Genomic DNA, 19277 nt, shown 5'->3' on the forward strand with positions numbered 1-19277 from the left:
CGAATGTTTATTGTATTCACTGAAATATTACCTGAAATTAACAAAATGATTCAATTAAAACACTTTAGTCGATCTAACCGAACTAGTTTGATCAAGCGAGCTAAAATTCGATCCACGTTTTCGGAGATGAACCAAATGCAGTCGATTAAATGATTTCGTGTTGCGTACCCAATTTTTTTCTGTGTGTATCTTCAACACGGTGTTTCTATTGATGCCATTGTTTCGATTAAACCCCCTTGGCGAATCATGCAATCCTTATTATACCCTAGTAGCACAAAATATTTGTCCTATGTTTTCTACATATTTAACGAATATCGTACATATTGTAAATATTTAGCAGACATTTTAAATANATATCTTCGAATGAAATCTACAAGAAATCTTATAAAATCTGTCGCTCGAGATATTTAACAAAGATTACAAAGAAATATTTAGAAGTTATTCTATGCTACTAGGGTATATGGTCTTCCACTCTTTTCAACTTCCTGGAAGAGACGGTTTAGGTTTAGGAAGAGAGTTCTAAGAGGCGGAACTTTGGATCGGTCGGTCGAATCTTGAGAAGCGAGAGAAGCGAGTCTTCGGGATGTTCGGCCACGTGGACGAAAAGCCCGCTCGGGACGTCAATTATCGAAAATCGAAGGGGGCTGTCCGCCCCTCCGCCATCGGCTTCGGGGTCGATAGGAACTTGCGTATCCCTCCACCAGGTACGGGGCAAGTCTAGGTGATACGCGCAACCTTGGTAACGAGCGCGTTTGCCGATCCCCACCTTCGAGAACCGGAAGTACAATTTCGCCGAGGTACTAATACCCGGCCAAATACTCTTGGACGGCAAACAACGACTCGTTGAGAACCCCAAGTGAGATAGGATGTTGCAGCGCAAGTATCTCGACGAGAGGTGCATGATGCCGGATCCTGGAAGAGCATCCACCGACCGATGCAGCGAGCATCCCCAGGAGTGCGAAGAAAAGGAGCCATCTCTTAAAAAATCCACCGTCGAAGATTCCTCCGTGAGTTCGGCCGTTCCTATAATAATGCGCATTTTAATCAACGCAACGATTTGAAGTGACAAATAAAATATGAAGTATCGAGAAACTTCACGACACTGCCTTCTAGGACAGTAGATCGCATCATTGCGCATTAGCGTTTAGTTCATTTTTTCATTCTGTCCCGATGAATTAATAATGATCATTCGGAGAGAACAATTTTTATCGTGGTTTCGAGTACTCCACAGTACAGGAATCATAAACCATGGAGGAGTATACGAGTCTTATGGAAAGTAAGGACTCGTCTGCGTGAAGTTAAGGAAATCAATTTTTTTTTGGTTTTAATTTATAATTAAATATGCGAATTCAGTTTTTTACTCGGTGCAATTGGTTCCCTTTTTATGGGAACATTTTATCGCGCTTTCGTCGTTATGTATTAATGAAATGGCGTGGAATATGTTAAATTTGTATGGTTTGTAGAACAATCGATGGTGTAGAGGTAACGTTACCGTTCAATTACAGCATGGAGATTATCATCCTTGCCCAATGGCGGAGTTAATGAAAGAACGCATCGACGGTGACAAAGAATCTCCCCCATTGTACTTTCCCCAACCGGAAGACAAACTTCCCGTGAAAGCGGAAGGTCCTATGGGACCTGTTGGTCCATGGGCAAGTGGTCATCTCAATTACCAACCAATGGATGGCATTACAGGAGTTCGGCCAGTATCGGATCGTCATTCCATTACACGGAAGGGTTTGGTCGCGTGGCGAGCCCACAACAAATCGTTTTTTGACCAGTCAACAGAAAAGATTGAAATCGCTCGGTACATTTAACACCATTTACAATATTAAGCAAATAATAAGTTTAAAATTGTATTATACAAGTTAAGTCTGTTTCATGGATATTTTATTTGCATATACCAGAACTACTCCGGAAAGGAAAATTTACCATTGAAAGTACCGAAATAAAAAATGAATTACCAATTAATTATACATGATACACTTTCATTTCTTATTTCGTTTAATTGGTAGATAAATTGTTGTGATTTCTTGTAAGGAAATTATGAACATACTTTGTCGTTATTATTTGGTGACACTGTCAGAAAGTCTTATTGTAGGGAAAATAATATTTTAGGATTTGAACAGTCCGGTGGACAACAATTAGTTATAATCAACTGAAATTTGTGTGGACTCTGAAATTATTGTGTAATGTTTCGTTGTGATTTATTATTAGGAGAACATCTGCGGAAGCTAAGTGCTGTAAGAAAATGGTCTATATAGAGACGGACAGGAATCAGTTGGAAAATCGCGATCGCTTGAGCGAACGATCCGGTGTTATTTATCGGTGGAAAAGCGAATTGGAGCGAGCAATCCGAGACATGATCGAGGAACTCGAATTATTGGAAGAGGAACGACTTCGGGTGAAAAAGTCACTGCTAGTTCTCGCCATGGCGGAAACGATTGCTGGAGACTTTTTGCAACTGCGAACGACAAGGTTGGGAGCTGATTTAGTACGAGACACCGTCGAGGACGAGCTAGTTAAGGTTGTTTCTTTATCGGAATTGAATCCATCCATAACGTCCAATTTCACCTCATAGGAAGATTCATTTTAATTTAATTTAGAAGATTATTGCGGAAAAACCTAAATTACCGGAACATCAATGATAGTGTTTTCTCCTTCTTAACTCTGAAAAACAAGTATACACATTTTCGCGATAAAATTAGAGTTAAGTTAGAAATGCACTATTTTTGTTGCAGGAAATAGCACTATGTTCCGAGATACGAAACTTGCTGATCAGAACGAGGGAGCAAATCGAAGATCAGATCATCGAATTAAAGACCGTGAAAGCCCGAATGGAATTCGATTGGACGGATAAAAAAGACGCTTATACAATAGATGCAGGCTGTGTTGGATTGACCAAAGATTCTCGTTTAATTTTAATGAAACCGGGAGCTACTAGAGTACCTTCCGAGTAAGCGTTACCTAAGTACTATTCTACGTGAAAAGCATTTTATTTTAAATTTTTCGATATAACTTATGTATGCTCGTTTGTACAGGCAATCGACCCCAGAGGGCTATGATCGTTTCACGCGCGAAATTTTGGAAGCTGGAGAATTCGTTCACCGAAAATCGGTCGATCTGAGATCAACCGTAAATGTAAACTTCACTGAGTCGGTTCAACAATTGCGAAATCAGTGCAATGGTGTTAATCTTGCCTTGGCGGAAAAAGTTGACCTTATGGAACAGATTTGCCAACAATTGGAAAAAGAGCTTCTTAAGGTAAATTACGCAGCTTTTACCGGTACCATTTTGCACGATGGTAATATATTGTGTACTATTTTCGATAATATAGTTGTAAGTACAGACTTCGATATAAATGTTCAATTGAGTAATTTATGTTCATGTTTTGTCGTGTGCATTTTTAACGTGGTTTTAACGGTAATGGTCATTAGGGAACAAGATAATTTACTTTCACTGCCTCCATGTTTAAATTTAATGTATTACAGTGCTTGCACGAATTAGCAAACGTGGAGAATTTTCTAACAGACCTTCGTGAGGCCACTAAACGTTTGGATTACTCGATGAAACTAGTGCAAACTCGTTTAGACGATCGTCTTCAGCGGCGAAATGTTGAAAGTTGTCGGGACGCTGCACAAGCTGGGTTAGTACACTTTTAACGCCTTTTTGTTTGCACGGGAAAAATTACTCGCTGCAGTAAAAACTTCGGCATGTAGAGACAGAGAGAAGATATAAAAATGTTTCGATAAAGTAGTTTAGGCGCAATACTTCGTGTAAATCCCTGGGACATTTTTACATTTTTTTTCCTTTTGATTGTTACAAAATATGGGAGTTTAAAGTACCCATTCATTGGATGATTTTAAACAGGCTAATAGAAGAGGTCAGGATTCTTGCTGAAAATATATCGAAGATGCGGGAAAAGGTGAGGGAAACGGAAGAAGCTCAAGCCGGATTAGTGAAAGCAAGGAACGATTTGGAAAGGGAAATTATGGTGAAGAAAAGATCTCTGTACGTTGATCGCGATCGAGGACAATGGCTGAGGTCTTTTTATCCTTCGGCTACAGCCCTTTCCGGTCATTAGAGTCTCACCTCACTCATAGCAAATAAATTACAATGTGGCAATGTGTGTGCGGAAATTCATTATTGTTCATTTTTCTATTTCTTTACAGGCACGATTTCTATATACCTCTTTTAAACTTTACACCATTTATATAACTTTCTTTATATACACAATTTATATATCTCTCATCTAACTTTTACAGGGTTTATATAACTATTAACGTTGTATTTTTTCTTAATGTTTTAATAAATAGTGAAGATTATGATTAATATATTGAGTGGGTTGAGTTTTCGGCGTTTTTGCAACATGCAAGGGCAAGAGATAAGTAAATGTTGAAAAGGTCATTCTTTATTAGATAATTTTAAATTCAGTTTTAACTTGCTGTAGAGAGTGAGGTGTATTTTTATAAACAATAGTCAGGGATTAATACGACACTGTAAAAAAGAATGGCAGATAAAGGGAAGTTCTCCCTTTATCTGCCTTTCTTTTTTGAGAAAGTTTTACCAATCTTAGATTCAGTAATGTATGTTGTACGCTAAAATGTCGGTTCGGTGTATTGTACCGTGAACGCTGTCATTTGTTTTAACATTTAACGAACACGTGCAATTACGATTGAATCGAGACATAATTAAGAATTTGGTTATTTACTATTTTTTTGCGCGAATAGTTAATCATATTGTACCACTGAAATTTCTTTAATTCACTCAAATTGGAGTAACTCAAAAAGGATCTCTAAGCAATTACTGAATACCCAAGAAGTCATAGAAGGGGTAAATTCATTTGTACAATCTACAACTATTATCATATAACCAAATGTGTTAACATGATTTTTTATGGAAGCTCAAAAAAGCTGCAAATATGCCAGAAGGTCTAAACGAACACAATACTTGCATATCAGACACATATTCAAAATTTGAAGGAATCCTTGAGAAACATTTACACGAAACGAAGGGAGATCTGTCAACACATAAAAACAAGAAGCACGCTCCAGGTTTGCCAATTAAATAGCTATAATATGACAAATAAGAAAAAATGTTGCTTTCGTTAAGAAAAGGAAACCTTCAAAAATCAACTTTAATAAAACTTAGATTTACTCAGTAGTTTATCAATTTTGTGACGTGCCCGATTTAGAAGAGCTAACAGATCGACGTCCTGATGATACAAAATCATCTCCTCCTGAAAACCTAAAAGAAAGATGTCTGGATAAAACACACTTAAGGTCGGTGCAAGACTCTGAAGGAAATGCTCCAGATTGGCCAAAAAAGGAATGTCCACATGACGTACCGTGTCCCTATAAAATTCCCGTCTCAACGGTAAGATGGAAAATCCGAAGACAAGGAGGAAAAAGATCGAAAGACCTTTTGCCCTTAAGAACAATTTTTCAGGAAGATCCTGACAGCAAGGTGATACTCGAGAAGGAGGTTCACCTCCCTTGCTCGGAACTGTCCTCGAACCCTGTAAAAGCGATTCCGGAAGTTCCCTGTGAAACGCCTCTTTCCTGCAAACATGGCTTGCCAGAAGGATATTCCTCTGAAGGGGAATTATACAAGGAGTCTTCAAAGAACATTCGCGAGGCCTCGTAATCACCATTTTACGTTTCGTTTATTACTTTATTAATTCCCTTAACCGAGATGGAAATTCGACTGGAGTTTCAACGGAGGGAAATATTCCATTTAAAAGCGTTTATGTATATATTTGATTGAGAAGGTAAATAATCACAGGCTTGTAGCATTTACGGCGGAGCGATGCTTGAAGCAGGCTTTTGCTCAGGACAGAAATTGGTTGGACAATACATCTCGTCTACGAGCGAGAGCCCGTATTGTCTTCAAGTGGAAAACGGAAGAGGAAATGGTAGTTTCGGAAGTAGTAATCGAAGTACAGAGACTCGATGAAGAAATAAGACGCATTCGTAGGTGCAAACACGCGATCCAGGCAATAGAGACTTTGGGAAAAGACGTGCTACGTGTCAGATGCACGCGTATGGAACCCGACCTCTTTTGCGATCAAGTGGATGAAGAGCAAACTAAGGCCAGTACGATTCCACTTACGTTAAAGTGAGTCAATAATTGTAGAACTTTTCCTGCGATTTCCTCGCCAAGAAGAAACTACCAGTACAATTTTAATTACCCTAGAATGACTCGATGATATTGGAGCTTTCCTTCGAAATTCATCAACGGAGAAGTTTGTTTGCAGGAGTTGGCACTTTGCGGTGAAATTCTCGGGCTGTACGAAAAATTAGAGGATGATTTCAAGTTGCAGCTGAAGGAATTGAAAAATACGAAAATTAAATTGCAACAGGATTGGTCGAGGAAAAGTATTGCTTATGACATCGAATGCGATTGTTCAGGATTGAAACAGAATTCCTCTACGGTGCAGTGGAAATCCGAAGCGGTTAAAGTACCAGAAGAGTAAGAATTGAAGAATTTTTTATTTTTAATCTAATGAAAAAGAACGTTCGTCCAATGTTTATCGATCCACAAGAGTCACTGATTATTTGCGATAAAGAAAATGATTTCCGTTTCATGTTAAGTCAGTCCACGACTGCGGAGTACGAGCGATTAGCCAAGGATATCATTACAGAGGGTGTGAATATTTTACAAGAGTCCTGCACCTTGCGATGCAGTTTCGACTTTATTAGCGACAAATCAATACGTGAACTTCGAAATCAAGCGGATCGTGTCGATCTCGCATTGGCCACTAAAATTGAAGACAACATCCAATCTCTTCTCCGTCTTGAAGGCGAATTGACCAAAGTGAAACAACTTCAATTTGTTTTCAAGCAATATCCTTTTTTTCTTCTAAACATTTTTCCATTTTCAGTGTCTAAAGTCCTTAGCAGAAACAGAGAATTTGGCGGACAGAATGCGAGTTGCAATAAACAATTTAGACGGAGCAACGAAGTGCGTTCAAACACGACTTTGCTTAAGATTGGGTCGTGAAGGCGTTGAAAGTTGTCGTGATGTGCCTCAATGTGGGTAAGATTTTCAAAAACATTTACATATACTTCTTGAAGACAAATTAAAACTGTACAATTTTAATTCAATTTTGTAAATGTACAGAATGATTCGTCGTAAGGATCTGACATTTCCGAATGTTGATAGAAAGCTTAGATAGTACTGGAATTATTTGTTTTTTGGTTTTGGAATTACGACACTCCTTGTCTTTTCATTATTTTATTTGATAATTGTCAACGAGCACTAATTAAAAGAATCTTTATAAACAAACTTTATCAGCGTATAAATACTCAGGTTACTGGATGAGACGGAGATTCTTTCCGAAAGCGTGAAAGCAATGAGAGATCAATTGAAACGTGCAGTAGAAATTGCAGAAGTGCTGGCAAAGACTCGCCGAGAAATTGAGAAAAACATAATTGTTAAGAGAAAAAGCTTATACGTAGATCGTGATCATTGTCAAGAAATCAGATCATATTTGCCGTCGAATAAAGCCCTGGCTGGTTACTAATTATTTAAGATCCAAACCATTGTAACCATTTTATAGGATCATTTGCAAAACGCCTGAAAGCGTGGTTTTAGTTCCTTTACTCTGTACATTTTAGTGATACCAGAATATAAACATTCCTACCATAATATAAATGAAACGTGTCCTTCTGACCTTGAAGCACTTTTTTTAAAATTGCTACACTTATCATTGTTACCCTGCTTCAAGAGCATACATACAAATCTAAATCACTTGATTTTGATTTCTTCTGCTCTCTATCGGATTAAGATTACAATCAGGAAACCGATTGACATATCTAATATTCTTAAAGCCACATATAATCAGAATTATCAAAACACTTAAAAACATCATTCGATATTTTGCAGCAAGACTTATGTAATCATCAACATCATATTTTACTGCATACATCATATAATTAACTAATGGAATTCGAACGTGTCTATTTCGATTCAATTAATATTATTAAAGGAACAGTAACCTAGCTATCTTAAGCAATATTTAAAATGTAATTTGTTTTCTATTAAAACCATGGAGATTATTAGAACTATCGTTTTAGTTTCCAAACGAAATTTAAACTTTGAGATTCTCCCGCGAAAACTACATATTGGAACATGGCTATAAAACTGGCATCTTTCTTTTCCCGTTTTTATGTATACCCTACCACGAACAATGTTTTATCTCATTCGTTTATTTAATAATTCTGTGGATACAACAGTTTTCTGTAATTTGATTCAGTCTCACTGGATCTTATTACTCTTAATTTAGATCTAGATGTCCTGTAGCGCATGAAACATCTGTAGATTTCGCTTTGACTATGACTGCCATCTGCTGGCATTAAATCGCATTAAACATCGTGTCACGTGGTCAACCGATCACGGTCGGTGGCGAATAGTTTTTTTGAAATGGCGCGTTTTAAATGTGGTAGCGCTGACTGAAGATACCGTGCAGTTGTGTAAATTTCTAATAAACCAAATTCTATCGGGACGTGAGTGGATTTTATTGTACCGACATCGGTCGTCAAATCACTCGATATGATGTGGCACAGTGCCGGCCGTACTTTCAGCGTCCTCGCGGTGCTATTTCTGACGAAAATCGAGTGTATCTCGCGTTTAAACGAGAACGAAGCCTGTTATTCATTCGCAGGTGGTAGCGTCTATCCAACTGGCTCCAAACATGCGGACCATCAATTGCAAACTACGAAAGCCGTTAGTAAGTTGGTTCCTATAATTCCTCGATCAAGACAGGAAACGAAGATGTTAAAGATTTAATTAAAATGTCGAATATCTATCAGTTGGCATAGATTTATATTACTGTATATTGCTGCATATTCAAGAATTGGAGTTTGAAAGATGATTCGTACTATATAATTTACCATTTGAAATATAATAATGAGTAGTACGTAAATGAAGAATTCAAGGTCTTGAATTAATTATTTAATGTACAGTTGGAATAATACATGTTTTTATTTAATTACAATGTGACATTTTGAATGTTGTAAATGCGTTTCTTGATTTCCTTAAATAGTAGTGCTGAGGAGCTTCGACTAACGAGATCCATAGTAAGTGATGCGATTTCGTAGTTTATGTAATAATAGCGTAGTTTAGGCAAAATGCTTGGCTGTATTCCAGCAGTGGTAATCCTTCAAGGTTTCGTGGTATACTCGAATATAATTTTAAAAGAACAATTGCCCCTTGGTACATATTTAAACATCTCGAACAGTAGTTGTGTATGCTCCAAAATACTTGTTCTTTTATAACAATTTTTTAAAATTAATTTTTAGTTGGGAAACAGGCTCCTTATTGGGAAGGCACTGCAGTGGTTAATGGAGAATTCAGAGAGATAAAGTTATCTGATTTTAGAGGGAAATATCTAGTTTTCTTCTTTTATCCACTCGATTTGTAAGTATATCGGAACTAATTTCTTTTAAATGTGAGAATAAGTTCGTTAAATGACAAATGTTTTCCTGTCCATTTTAGCACCTTTGTGTGTCCTACTGAAATTTTGGCATTTTCCGATCGATTGGAAGAATTTAGACGTTTGAATATCGAGGTTGTTGCAGCTTCTGTAGATTCTCAGTTTACTCATTTAGCATGGATACATACACCTCGAAAGGAAGGTGGACTTGAAAAAATAAAAATCCCATTACTTTCTGATCTCACACATAAGATATCAAAGGATTACGGAGTCTATTTAGAAGACCTGGGACACACTCTGCGGTAAGCATGCAATAGACAGAAATAATGTTCATTTATTGATAAAGTTTAATGGAAAATGATAATATAAGATAATTTACTCAATATTTATTCCTAGTGCATTGTTTATTATTGATGGCAAAGGAGTATTAAGACAAATAACTATGAATGATCTTCCTGTTGGGCGCTCCGTAGATGAGACGCTTAGATTAGTTCAAGCATTTCAGTATACAGATGAACACGGAGAAGTGTGTCCTGCTGGATGGAAACCAGGACAGGATACCGTAAGTAAAACAGTAAAATATATATTTAAAATCACTCAGTATGACATATTTTAACCAAATTATTAATGGCACATTTTTAATGGCTAAAATCTAGATGATTATTTTTCAAACTATTTATTATACATACATATCATAAAAGTAAATTGTCAGTAATAAATGTATCAAGTATGTAGAAGTCTTAAGCCCACCTGATAATGATAAAACCAATGAATATCAATTCAATATTGAATAAATGCAAATATGTGTAATTATATATTTAACCAAATGAAAGACGAATTATAAGATATGAAATGCTTTGTGTTTACTTTCAAATACTGCTATATTTCCACTATATGCGGATGTGAAGATAATACACAGCCATTTGTATCAACAAATACTTTAATTTCCAGCAAAAACTTGTACAAAAGTAGCTGTTTAAATAATTAATAATCTATGCAGCTAATGTTTTCTTTAAATATTTAATAAATATTTATTTATTTTCAGATCATTCCAAATCCAGTGGATAAGAAAAAGTTCTTCGCAAAGAACTTGATATGATATTCGTTTTGATTTCTCATCAATTGCGCTTTAAACTGACTGATTATATTCACCAGTGAAATACAAAATACTTTTCATAATGTAATATATGTTGCAAGTTTCCCGCATAATACGCATGTATGATAAACAGAATATAATTATTTACATTCTTTTATACAAATTTTCTGTCTAGCTAGTCAAGCCATTTGATTTCTACAAATCACAGATAATGTGATATAATTCATATTTTTTCATAAAATACAACTATAATGTCTAATTGCTTTGCAAATTATTCCTTATCAATTATCAAGTGATGATATTGCCTTAGAAGTACAAATAGTAATTAGAAGCTTAACGTATGCATACATTTATTTACATTGAAAACAGATTAGAGTTTCTTGTATACTTAGTCTTTTTTCGTTCGTTTAGGGCTTGATAATGTAATCAGTTGTACTCTACGAGGAGTTTTTGCTGTAAGCACAGGTGGTTTTTCTACTTTCGGTGGAGTATTTTTATTATTTTCCAATTCAATTTCCAATTTAGAAGGAGTACTTTTACTTTTTTCTTTTATGATTTCGGTGTTGCTATCATCACTGTATATGAGTCTTATGTCTTCAGTCTCCTCAATGTCGTTATGGCAATTATTATCTTTTAATGAAGTCTGAATTGGCTTGACATTAATCTCAGTCTTGCTAATTTCTTTTTTTTCTTCAATTTCTTTATGTTCCTCCTTTCCATTAATTGACTCAATTGATTTTATGCTTGCAATGTCAATATCCATTGCATTGTTATCCAGTTCCAGAAGTACATTTTGAGTTTGATTTATTTTACTGTCATTTTGTTTATTCAAAACTGACGATTTGTTTGCAGCAGTGATAGATTTATTCATAGGTAACACTTCTCTTTCAATTGTTTTTCCTAATTCTCCTTCATGAAAATTTATTATTGAACAGTAACCATCCGTGGATGATACCACTAACATTTTTCCATCCGATGACCTTCAACATATCAGAATAAATGGTCCTTTTCCAAATGTTACATATATACATACAAAAATAAAAACTTATTGAAATGACTTACCAAGCTAAATCAGTCAAGCGAGTATAGTGGATATTAGAGATAGTTGCAACAGGCGATGTTTGCTGTGTGTCATAAATTAATACCGAGTGTTGTGTAGCAACAGCAAATACCATTCTATATGGTAAAGCTATCATTGATGTAGGTCCATCTTCCCTTAGTTGAAAGAAAAGTGGACAACAACGGACAGCAATGGTACTTTCTTTTAATGATGGCAGAATAGCAATAGGTCTAAAGTCAGAAAAGAAATTTTATAAATGCTGTAACTATAACGTTTTTGACATTGCTATTCATATTCTTTCATAAAATACATAATGCAAATTTTTAAAAATGGTCTCAATAAAATTACATTGACAATTACTCACTCTTTCAGATTATATCGTGAAAATACTACTGTTGCATTTAGTGATCTCTCAGTTGAATCTTGTGGTTCAATAATACCAGAGGGTACTATAATTAATGAACCATCTATCGTAAACGTTAATCTTCTGAAAAAAGACTTGAAAGTATCATCATGGAATAATCGTACCATTTTTCCCTCCAAGGACGAACCATTTGGTGTTGGAATTTTAGCTTTATGAACACGCTGAATAGTTTTCTTTGTATTCACATCTATTAAGCGGCATTGTCTGAAACATACAGTATTATAAAGTTAAATTACCATGTCATTTCATCCACCCAGCTTAAATGAAAAAAATGTCTATTATGCCTATATACTACTTTTGCTATATTCTGATGAATTTTTTACTTTTGAAAGATCCAAGGCAATTTATTATCAGGGCTTAAATAATAGTGAAATGATAGAATAAAATATATCATAAAAGTACCTGTCTGTACTTATAGTGCAAATGTATTGGTTACATGGATCCCAGGAGACACCTTGCACGAATCCTTTATAGTCAGACAATATGGAAATACTTCTTCCTTTTTGAACATCCCATAGTATAGCTGTATTGTCAACCGATCCCGATACAAGAAAATTAGAATCAGGGGACCAACTAACATCATATACATCTTGCATATGGCCTCTGAGAACTTTCCATGAGGTCCATTGTTCCTTATTTTGAGTCTCATCATTTGTAAGTGGAGGTAGTTCAGATTCTTCCCTTTGTTTCCATAATATGATGGCAGACTCTGTAATCATTACCAATTCTTGAGTTTATTTCGTATTCTTTCAAGGGTGCTAATGAAAACTGCTAAAAAAATGTAAATCTACAGACCGTCATCCCCTGAAGCTAGAATATCTGCTGACGGTGAAAAACGCACAGTGTTCACTGCTTTTTGATGACGTGTAAGATCTGCCACACACGTTATTACGGCTGCTCCTACTTCATTGATGGTTAAATGCCAAATCTATCACAAATAATATACTTATAGATATATTATTAGAAATGAATGTATATTCCAAATGAAACTATAAAACTTAGTTTATATCATTAATATGCAGTTCTGTGTAAAATTTAAGGTGTAATTACCAGAACATGAGAATCAGCTCCTCCGGTTGCCAGACGCCAAGAAACTTCATTGTTCGGCCCAATAATATTCCCATTTTGTATGTCAATACTCAATACTGGGTCGCGATTATGCCACGAAATTTCAGGAATGGTGCACTTCATAATTCTTGCGTCTATTTAATTATAAATCTTAGATGTCTAACAAATAATTAAATAAATATTCAACACAGTGCTAAATAACACCCTAATCACATATGCGGCACGGTTTTCGCGCGAAACATTCATGTGAACAGGTGCATTCTTAAGTAGCGACAAGTATCATCAAAAAACGCGCCATTTATTCACTTGTCGTCCGTTACATTAGAACAGAGAAGAAGGCCGATATTCCATTAGCACTACAACGATAAGGCGACGAAGCGCAAATAAGAGGTTTTGATTGGCTGTAGAGAACATACAGTGGAAGTTCCCCTAGTCCTCTTTTCTCGCAGCCAATCAGAACCTTTCATTAGTGTTACGTCACTCCGTCGCTTTCGCTGTAGCACCGATGAAATATCAACCTTAAGATCAGCTAGCGACTAGCAGCAAGCAGCGAGCCTGTTTGTACTAGTTTTAAGCACTGTTAACTTCCGAAGATAGTTTTATCAATCTAATGAAAGAAATATTCCAATTTGTTTTTATTAATACACACGTATTATTGGTTATATCTTAACCAATCCGGTTCCGTACTGTGATTCCAGTTGCGAAATTAGTAGGATCGATGACTTCTCAGCTGTCCGCTAGGAGTGCTGGATGCAACGGTTGTGATAGTGTTAATGCTGAAGTTCATCTCCGTTATTTTCTGCCCTCCATCGCCGTGGTTCACCACACCTGCTCGGTCTGTGGTGTCATACATCCCTTCGGGACGATGGAGATGCGAGGATCGAGGGTTTTATGAAACGGTGCTTTGCATGTAGAAATGGTAATCTCGTGATGTACATCACCACTCCGTCGAATTTCACGAGGGCGTCGTGCGTTGAAGGACGGGATCTCTGAAGAGAGGTTCGCACCTCGGCCGGCCGGGTTTTATCTCGGCAAGAGACGATTAAAGAGGATTTCCTCGGTCCGCCGATATGGCCGTCGTGGAGGAATTCGATTACCTCTGTCGACTCTGCGCTACGAAGACCGGCATCCTGATGGGCTTGCCTATTTTCGAAGCGGGCGATCAGATGCGAAACATAGACAAGAAGATCGCCGCTTGTCTTCCCGTAAGGGTGAGTCTTGACGCGATCGAGAGACCACGCCGAGAATCGGCATCAATGGACTGCTGCTTTGATTTTTCTTGGACTTAATCGTAACTGTTTTAAATCCATGTGTTTACGAATAAACTTGTATTGTTAAAGGTCTCAGCTGTTTTAAATCCATGTGTTTACGAATAAACTTGTATTGTTAAAGGTCTCAGCTGTTTTAAATGCATGTATCATAGTTGCGATAAATAATGGAGCGAACGATTGCGATTTGTAACGTTATCATAGATGCGAAGGAAGGTAATTGTTAATGATGCTTCTTGTTTATAGGTATCGATGACGGATCAACTACCTAAAGTCGTCTGTGAGGAATGTGCCTATAAGCTGGATCAGTTGTTTGACTTCCGTGAAAAGTGTCTACACACGGAAGGGATATTCATGGAGATGCTTAAAGAGATTGCGAAAGAAGAAGTTGTATGCATCGATCACACGTTAGAGGAAGTCGAAGAAATACCCGTGATACAAAACCATATAAGTAGAATTCAAAGAAACATCGGAGAAATGCAAAGCGATATCGAAAGCATTCAGAATCACGTTGGCAATGGCCAACACGAACCAGAAGAAGGCACGATGCATACCATGCAAGTTATGGATGACATGGATCTAGCTGGAGGAGAGCAGGTGGTTACGCAAGAAGAAATTAGCCATCAGGATGCTGATATCCAAGTCACGGGAATTGACTGCTTGGATGGCGAGGCTGTTCGAATGGTCGATGAGCACATCCGAGAAGTGTGTATTTTAATATTACTTGAAACAATTTCTTACATGCAAGACTTAATTTTTGTTTTTACAGGTATCCGGTCATCAGATAGCAATGCACTTGGAAGGAGATATGGCTGTAGTAGGCAATTTGACAGTCGAAGGGCATTTAGGTCAACTAGGAATAAATTACGTGACATCTATTAGTTCCAATACGCAGAATGGGGATCGAATTGTTCACTACTGTGACGACACATTTAAAGTTAAAGATGAATACCAAAGGCTGCAAGAAAGATTAAACGAGGAAGACTCTGCACGTGCCATCGAAACCGATGTAAGTCTAAGTCGTAATACATATGTGAAAATAACGATCGTGTCTAGTCTCTGATATTCAATTTCTTGGTTTATCATATAGGTGGCTTCTGACGTTTTCCCTTCGTCCCATACCGAAATTGACCGTGAGATCGATAATTCCGGGGTGATCGAAAATGGCAATGGAGAAAGTAGCGATTCTCTACATGCAAACACGATACCTTCCACCAGTCGAGTAAACCCTGGGAATTCTAGTCTTATGGTAGAATATACAAAATCAGCAAAACATGCTCTACTGAACTCGATCTTAAACAATCCTACGATAGACGAGACAGGATCTAATTGGTTCGTGTGTCCATTCTGCAACGAGGCAGCGATGGAGCCCAACAACCTCATGGTTCATTTCGAGCAACATTTCTGCTGTTGCACGTGTGGCCTCTACTTCACAAGTGTCGAAGTGTTAAACATTCACAAGCAACAGTGCGAGTTCCACAAAAGTAAGGTTGACAAAGAGGATAAGAAAGCAGAGCACGTGGATAATTCCACTGCGAATGCCATCACGGCAACAGAGCAGAAGAAGCCATCGACTAGGCAAAAGTGGACTCCTAAAATTTGTTCACAGTGTGGTAAACAATACAGAACAAATTATAAGCTGCAAGAACACATGCGCAAACACACGGGTGAAAAGCCGTTTCAATGTTTAGTTTGCGAAAAAGCATTTCGCAGCAAAATAGGTCTTGCCCAGCACACCGCAACACATACTGGACAATTCGATTACAACTGTTCGACCTGTGGCAAAGGTTTTCAGTGTAAGAGCTACTTGATAGTGCATCAGCGAGTTCATTCGGATCTAAAACCATATCCCTGTAGCACGTGTGGTCAGAATTTTAAAACGAAGCAGTCTCTTTTGGACCATCAGAACAGGCACTTGGGAGTTAAGCCCTACATGTGCGAAATCTGTGGTAGGAGTTTCATAACGAAAGGACTTTGCAAGAGTCATCAGAAGATCCACTCGGGCATGGACAATCGTCAATACCCCTGCGTTGTCTGCAACAAGATGTTTGTCAGCAAAAGCTACCTCAACACGCACTTGCGTATACACACAGGTGAAAAGCCTTATCTGTGCGAAGTCTGCGGCAAGGGTTTCCTGACCCGTGTAGATCTCAGAATACACTCGACCATGCACACTGGCGAGAAAAGTTTCAAATGCGAAATGTGTGCAAAAGTTTTCGCCAGGAGAGCCGCCCTGAGATGTCACAGAAGATCTCATACGGGAGAACGACCCTACAGGTGCGATGTCTGCGGGAAAACCTTCACCCAATTTAGCCCAATGGCGATACATAAACGATTGCACACCGGAGAACGACCCTACGAATGCGACGTCTGCGGCAAGGCGTTCGTCTCGCGGTCGACCATGATGTGCCACCGGAAGAAGCATCAGGTCCCCGTGACGACCACGCAAAAGGACGTTCCCGTGATAAGGGACGAGTCTGAAGTCAAGGATAACCACTCTGCAGAGATCGTCCTCCGGGAGTCTCATGAAGGCATTCGGATCACTGCCGATTAGCCCAAGCACGTGGTCTCGAGAAACGCATCGACTGATAAAGTTAAATCTAGCTAGGAATAATATGGAGATGACAAAAGGGAGACGCCATACGTATACACTTCGGATACGGTTGTATTTTCTTTTTATACGCACGTAAGTATTGCCTGTTCATATTCGTATTTATAACTGTCAGTGTTCCCCCCGAGATCTGTTGACTAGCAGAAACGCCACCTCTGGCTTAATACAGGAACAAGACGGTTTTCTTCTATCGATTTTTATTACCCAACCGAGCGAATTTATAATTTTGCATTTATCGTCCGCATTGCCCCGCGGTGCTTGACAAGAGAACAAAGTCGTTGCTACTGTAGGTAGATCTTGTACAGTTACGGCCATCAATTTTGTTTGTTCTTTTGCACCATGGCAACCATTTGGCTTTGACCATGGAATCGTGCTACAAGTATTGGTTCGTTCAATTTCAGGATACCCAAGATAATTCCGATGACATTGGTAACAATTATGTGCTCTACGATACATTCTATATTTTCATTTTAAAGGCTTTAGACGACTGAAATCTTGTACATAAGTGTTCGTTCAAATTCTGACAGTATCTAATTTTATCTTCCTTTGGAGACCGGATCGTGTACAGAACGAGGGCGAAAGATAAAAAGGTTCCCAATACCATTATTCATTTTTTGTTCCCACGCGAATTTGTATTTCCTCTCGCTTCTTATCGAGTTTCCCTGTATCATCGTACATTTATACTGTACGTCGGATATCGAAATCGATATTTCGCTATCGGTTAAGTGTTTTTATTATTATCCTGTGGGGATAATGAATAAATCCGCTGCATGTCGTTTTGTATGAATTTTATACGATACTCTGTAATTCCTCCATGGAGTAGAATAAACAGCGCTTGTGCTTCGTTTTTTTTTTGTCCGACAAATCGAGGGCATTAACTTTGCACGGTATACGCGCGTCCATCACGTATTCGATTAACGAAGGCAAAAGGATATTTCTGTAAAATAACGAGTACTTCGTAGCGCCCGGATTAGCGCTAAAAACGCTCGAGAATATCGTGGACCAGACTTGTACAATTGCCATCGGTAAACCATGGGCTAGTTACGACAACCGACGCATCGTCTTCTGGAGACAACATTGAATTCTCATGTAAATACTAATTCGAAACGTTACTATAAGAGCTAGAATAAATCAGTCGGAGTATATTTTACTCATGATAAGATTACACGGATAATATTTATTCGGTATACATATCGTTATTACCGTCTCCCCGTAAACGAACATTACCGAACAATAAAACGATTTTCATAAGCTGGCTTTGTTATCCATACCCTATCCCCCGGAAGTTGAGCTCTCCATTATCTTTAAATCCATAATCATTTACCGATCAAAGAAAATAACCGAAAGAAAGAGAGGAACGTCGAGCCGTAGTTCTTTTACCAAAAATGTATTTTATTCCTGGCGATATTAAATAATAACGTGGTTGGTACAGGCGAGAGGCGCGTGCCTGGTATTGCATTTCACTTTTGCGAACGATCGATGAAAACATGTTTACGTGAATCATGGACAACCACTCTTTACGAAGAGGAGGGCAACCGCATAATCGGCTCGGTCTACTCTAGCTCTACGGAACTAGGTAACGCGTGTCATCGATTGCCATCGTTATTTTATTTCCTCTACTTATATAAGAGCGAATCGGACATTCGCCTCGGGTGCTCAAGATTTCCGCGGGAGTTTCGTGCAAATGGGGATTTAATTATACCGAGCTTGTTGCTTCTTTTTTACGTGCGACCTACACAACGGATCGCGCGCAGGTGATGGCTGCGATTAAACGGACACGTCCCTACGAATCGACGACATATATATATATATATCGTAATTCCTGCTATATCTAACTATGCAAGGCATCAATGACAATACCACGGGTATTCTGAACCTAATCTCTGCCGTGTAGCTCTACGCAGGGCCCCTGATCTCGTAGCAGCGAATCAAATGCGATAACGCATTGAAGAGTGCGCGTTATCAACGAATCGGTGAAACGTCAATATGCGTATTCATCGCTGCACGAGGTAACGGCATGTAAAATGCAAATGTATATATAAAACCTTAAATCGCCTTAAGGCGAAAAACTCATAGAAAAATGTAACGATACAAAGTACAAAATACGTCCATCGTTGTTTAATGACAAGGTCGTAACTACGGTGTTTGACTTTACGCTACGAACTCCGTACATATGATAATGCAAGCGTATCAGCAGGGGCCCTCCCTATATCTGTCGTCAATCTTACGCTTATTATTCGTACATTTTCTAACGTCACGTATTTTACAAAGCACCGACTAAATCGTAGTCGTACGCGGGATGTTATTTTTCTTT

At 38.0% G+C, this 19277-nt stretch overlaps 3 protein-coding genes across 3 annotated transcripts; 2 read left to right on the forward strand and 1 right to left on the reverse strand.

The window, feature by feature from the left end:
* Positions 1–8415: 8415 nt before the first annotated feature.
* Positions 8416–10695, forward strand: LOC105703022 (peroxiredoxin-2). The gene is made up of 5 exons (XM_012431075.2): positions 8416–8731; positions 9303–9420; positions 9499–9738; positions 9833–9998; positions 10482–10695. Exons 1-5 carry the CDS (start codon positions 8554–8556, stop codon positions 10533–10535), a joined length of 756 nt encoding a protein of 251 aa, XP_012286498.1. The 5' UTR covers positions 8416–8553; the 3' UTR covers positions 10536–10695.
* An 88-nt stretch (positions 10696–10783) lies between these two features.
* On the reverse strand, positions 10784–13304 carry LOC105703021 (chromatin assembly factor 1 subunit B). The gene is made up of 6 exons (XM_012431074.2): positions 13067–13304; positions 12812–12944; positions 12419–12725; positions 11957–12220; positions 11595–11822; positions 10784–11512 (listed from the first exon to the last, which is right to left on the reverse strand). The coding sequence occupies exons 1-6, from the start codon at positions 13205–13207 to the stop codon at positions 10921–10923; spliced, it is 1665 nt and encodes a 554-aa protein (XP_012286497.1). The 5' UTR covers positions 13208–13304; the 3' UTR covers positions 10784–10920.
* Positions 13305–13918: 614 nt separating this feature from the next.
* Positions 13919–18214, forward strand: LOC105703020 (zinc finger protein 2). Its single transcript, XM_012431073.2, has 4 exons — positions 13919–14295; positions 14599–15057; positions 15122–15361; positions 15443–18214. Exons 1-4 carry the CDS (start codon positions 14155–14157, stop codon positions 16904–16906), a joined length of 2304 nt encoding a protein of 767 aa, XP_012286496.1. The 5' UTR covers positions 13919–14154; the 3' UTR covers positions 16907–18214.
* The last annotated feature ends 1063 nt before the right edge of the window (positions 18215–19277 follow it).

The sequence above is a fragment of the Orussus abietinus genome, unplaced genomic scaffold (assembly GCF_000612105.2).
Source record: "Orussus abietinus isolate OABI.00-Male unplaced genomic scaffold, Oabi_2.0 scaffold175, whole genome shotgun sequence".
Taxonomy (NCBI): domain Eukaryota; kingdom Metazoa; phylum Arthropoda; class Insecta; order Hymenoptera; family Orussidae; genus Orussus; species Orussus abietinus.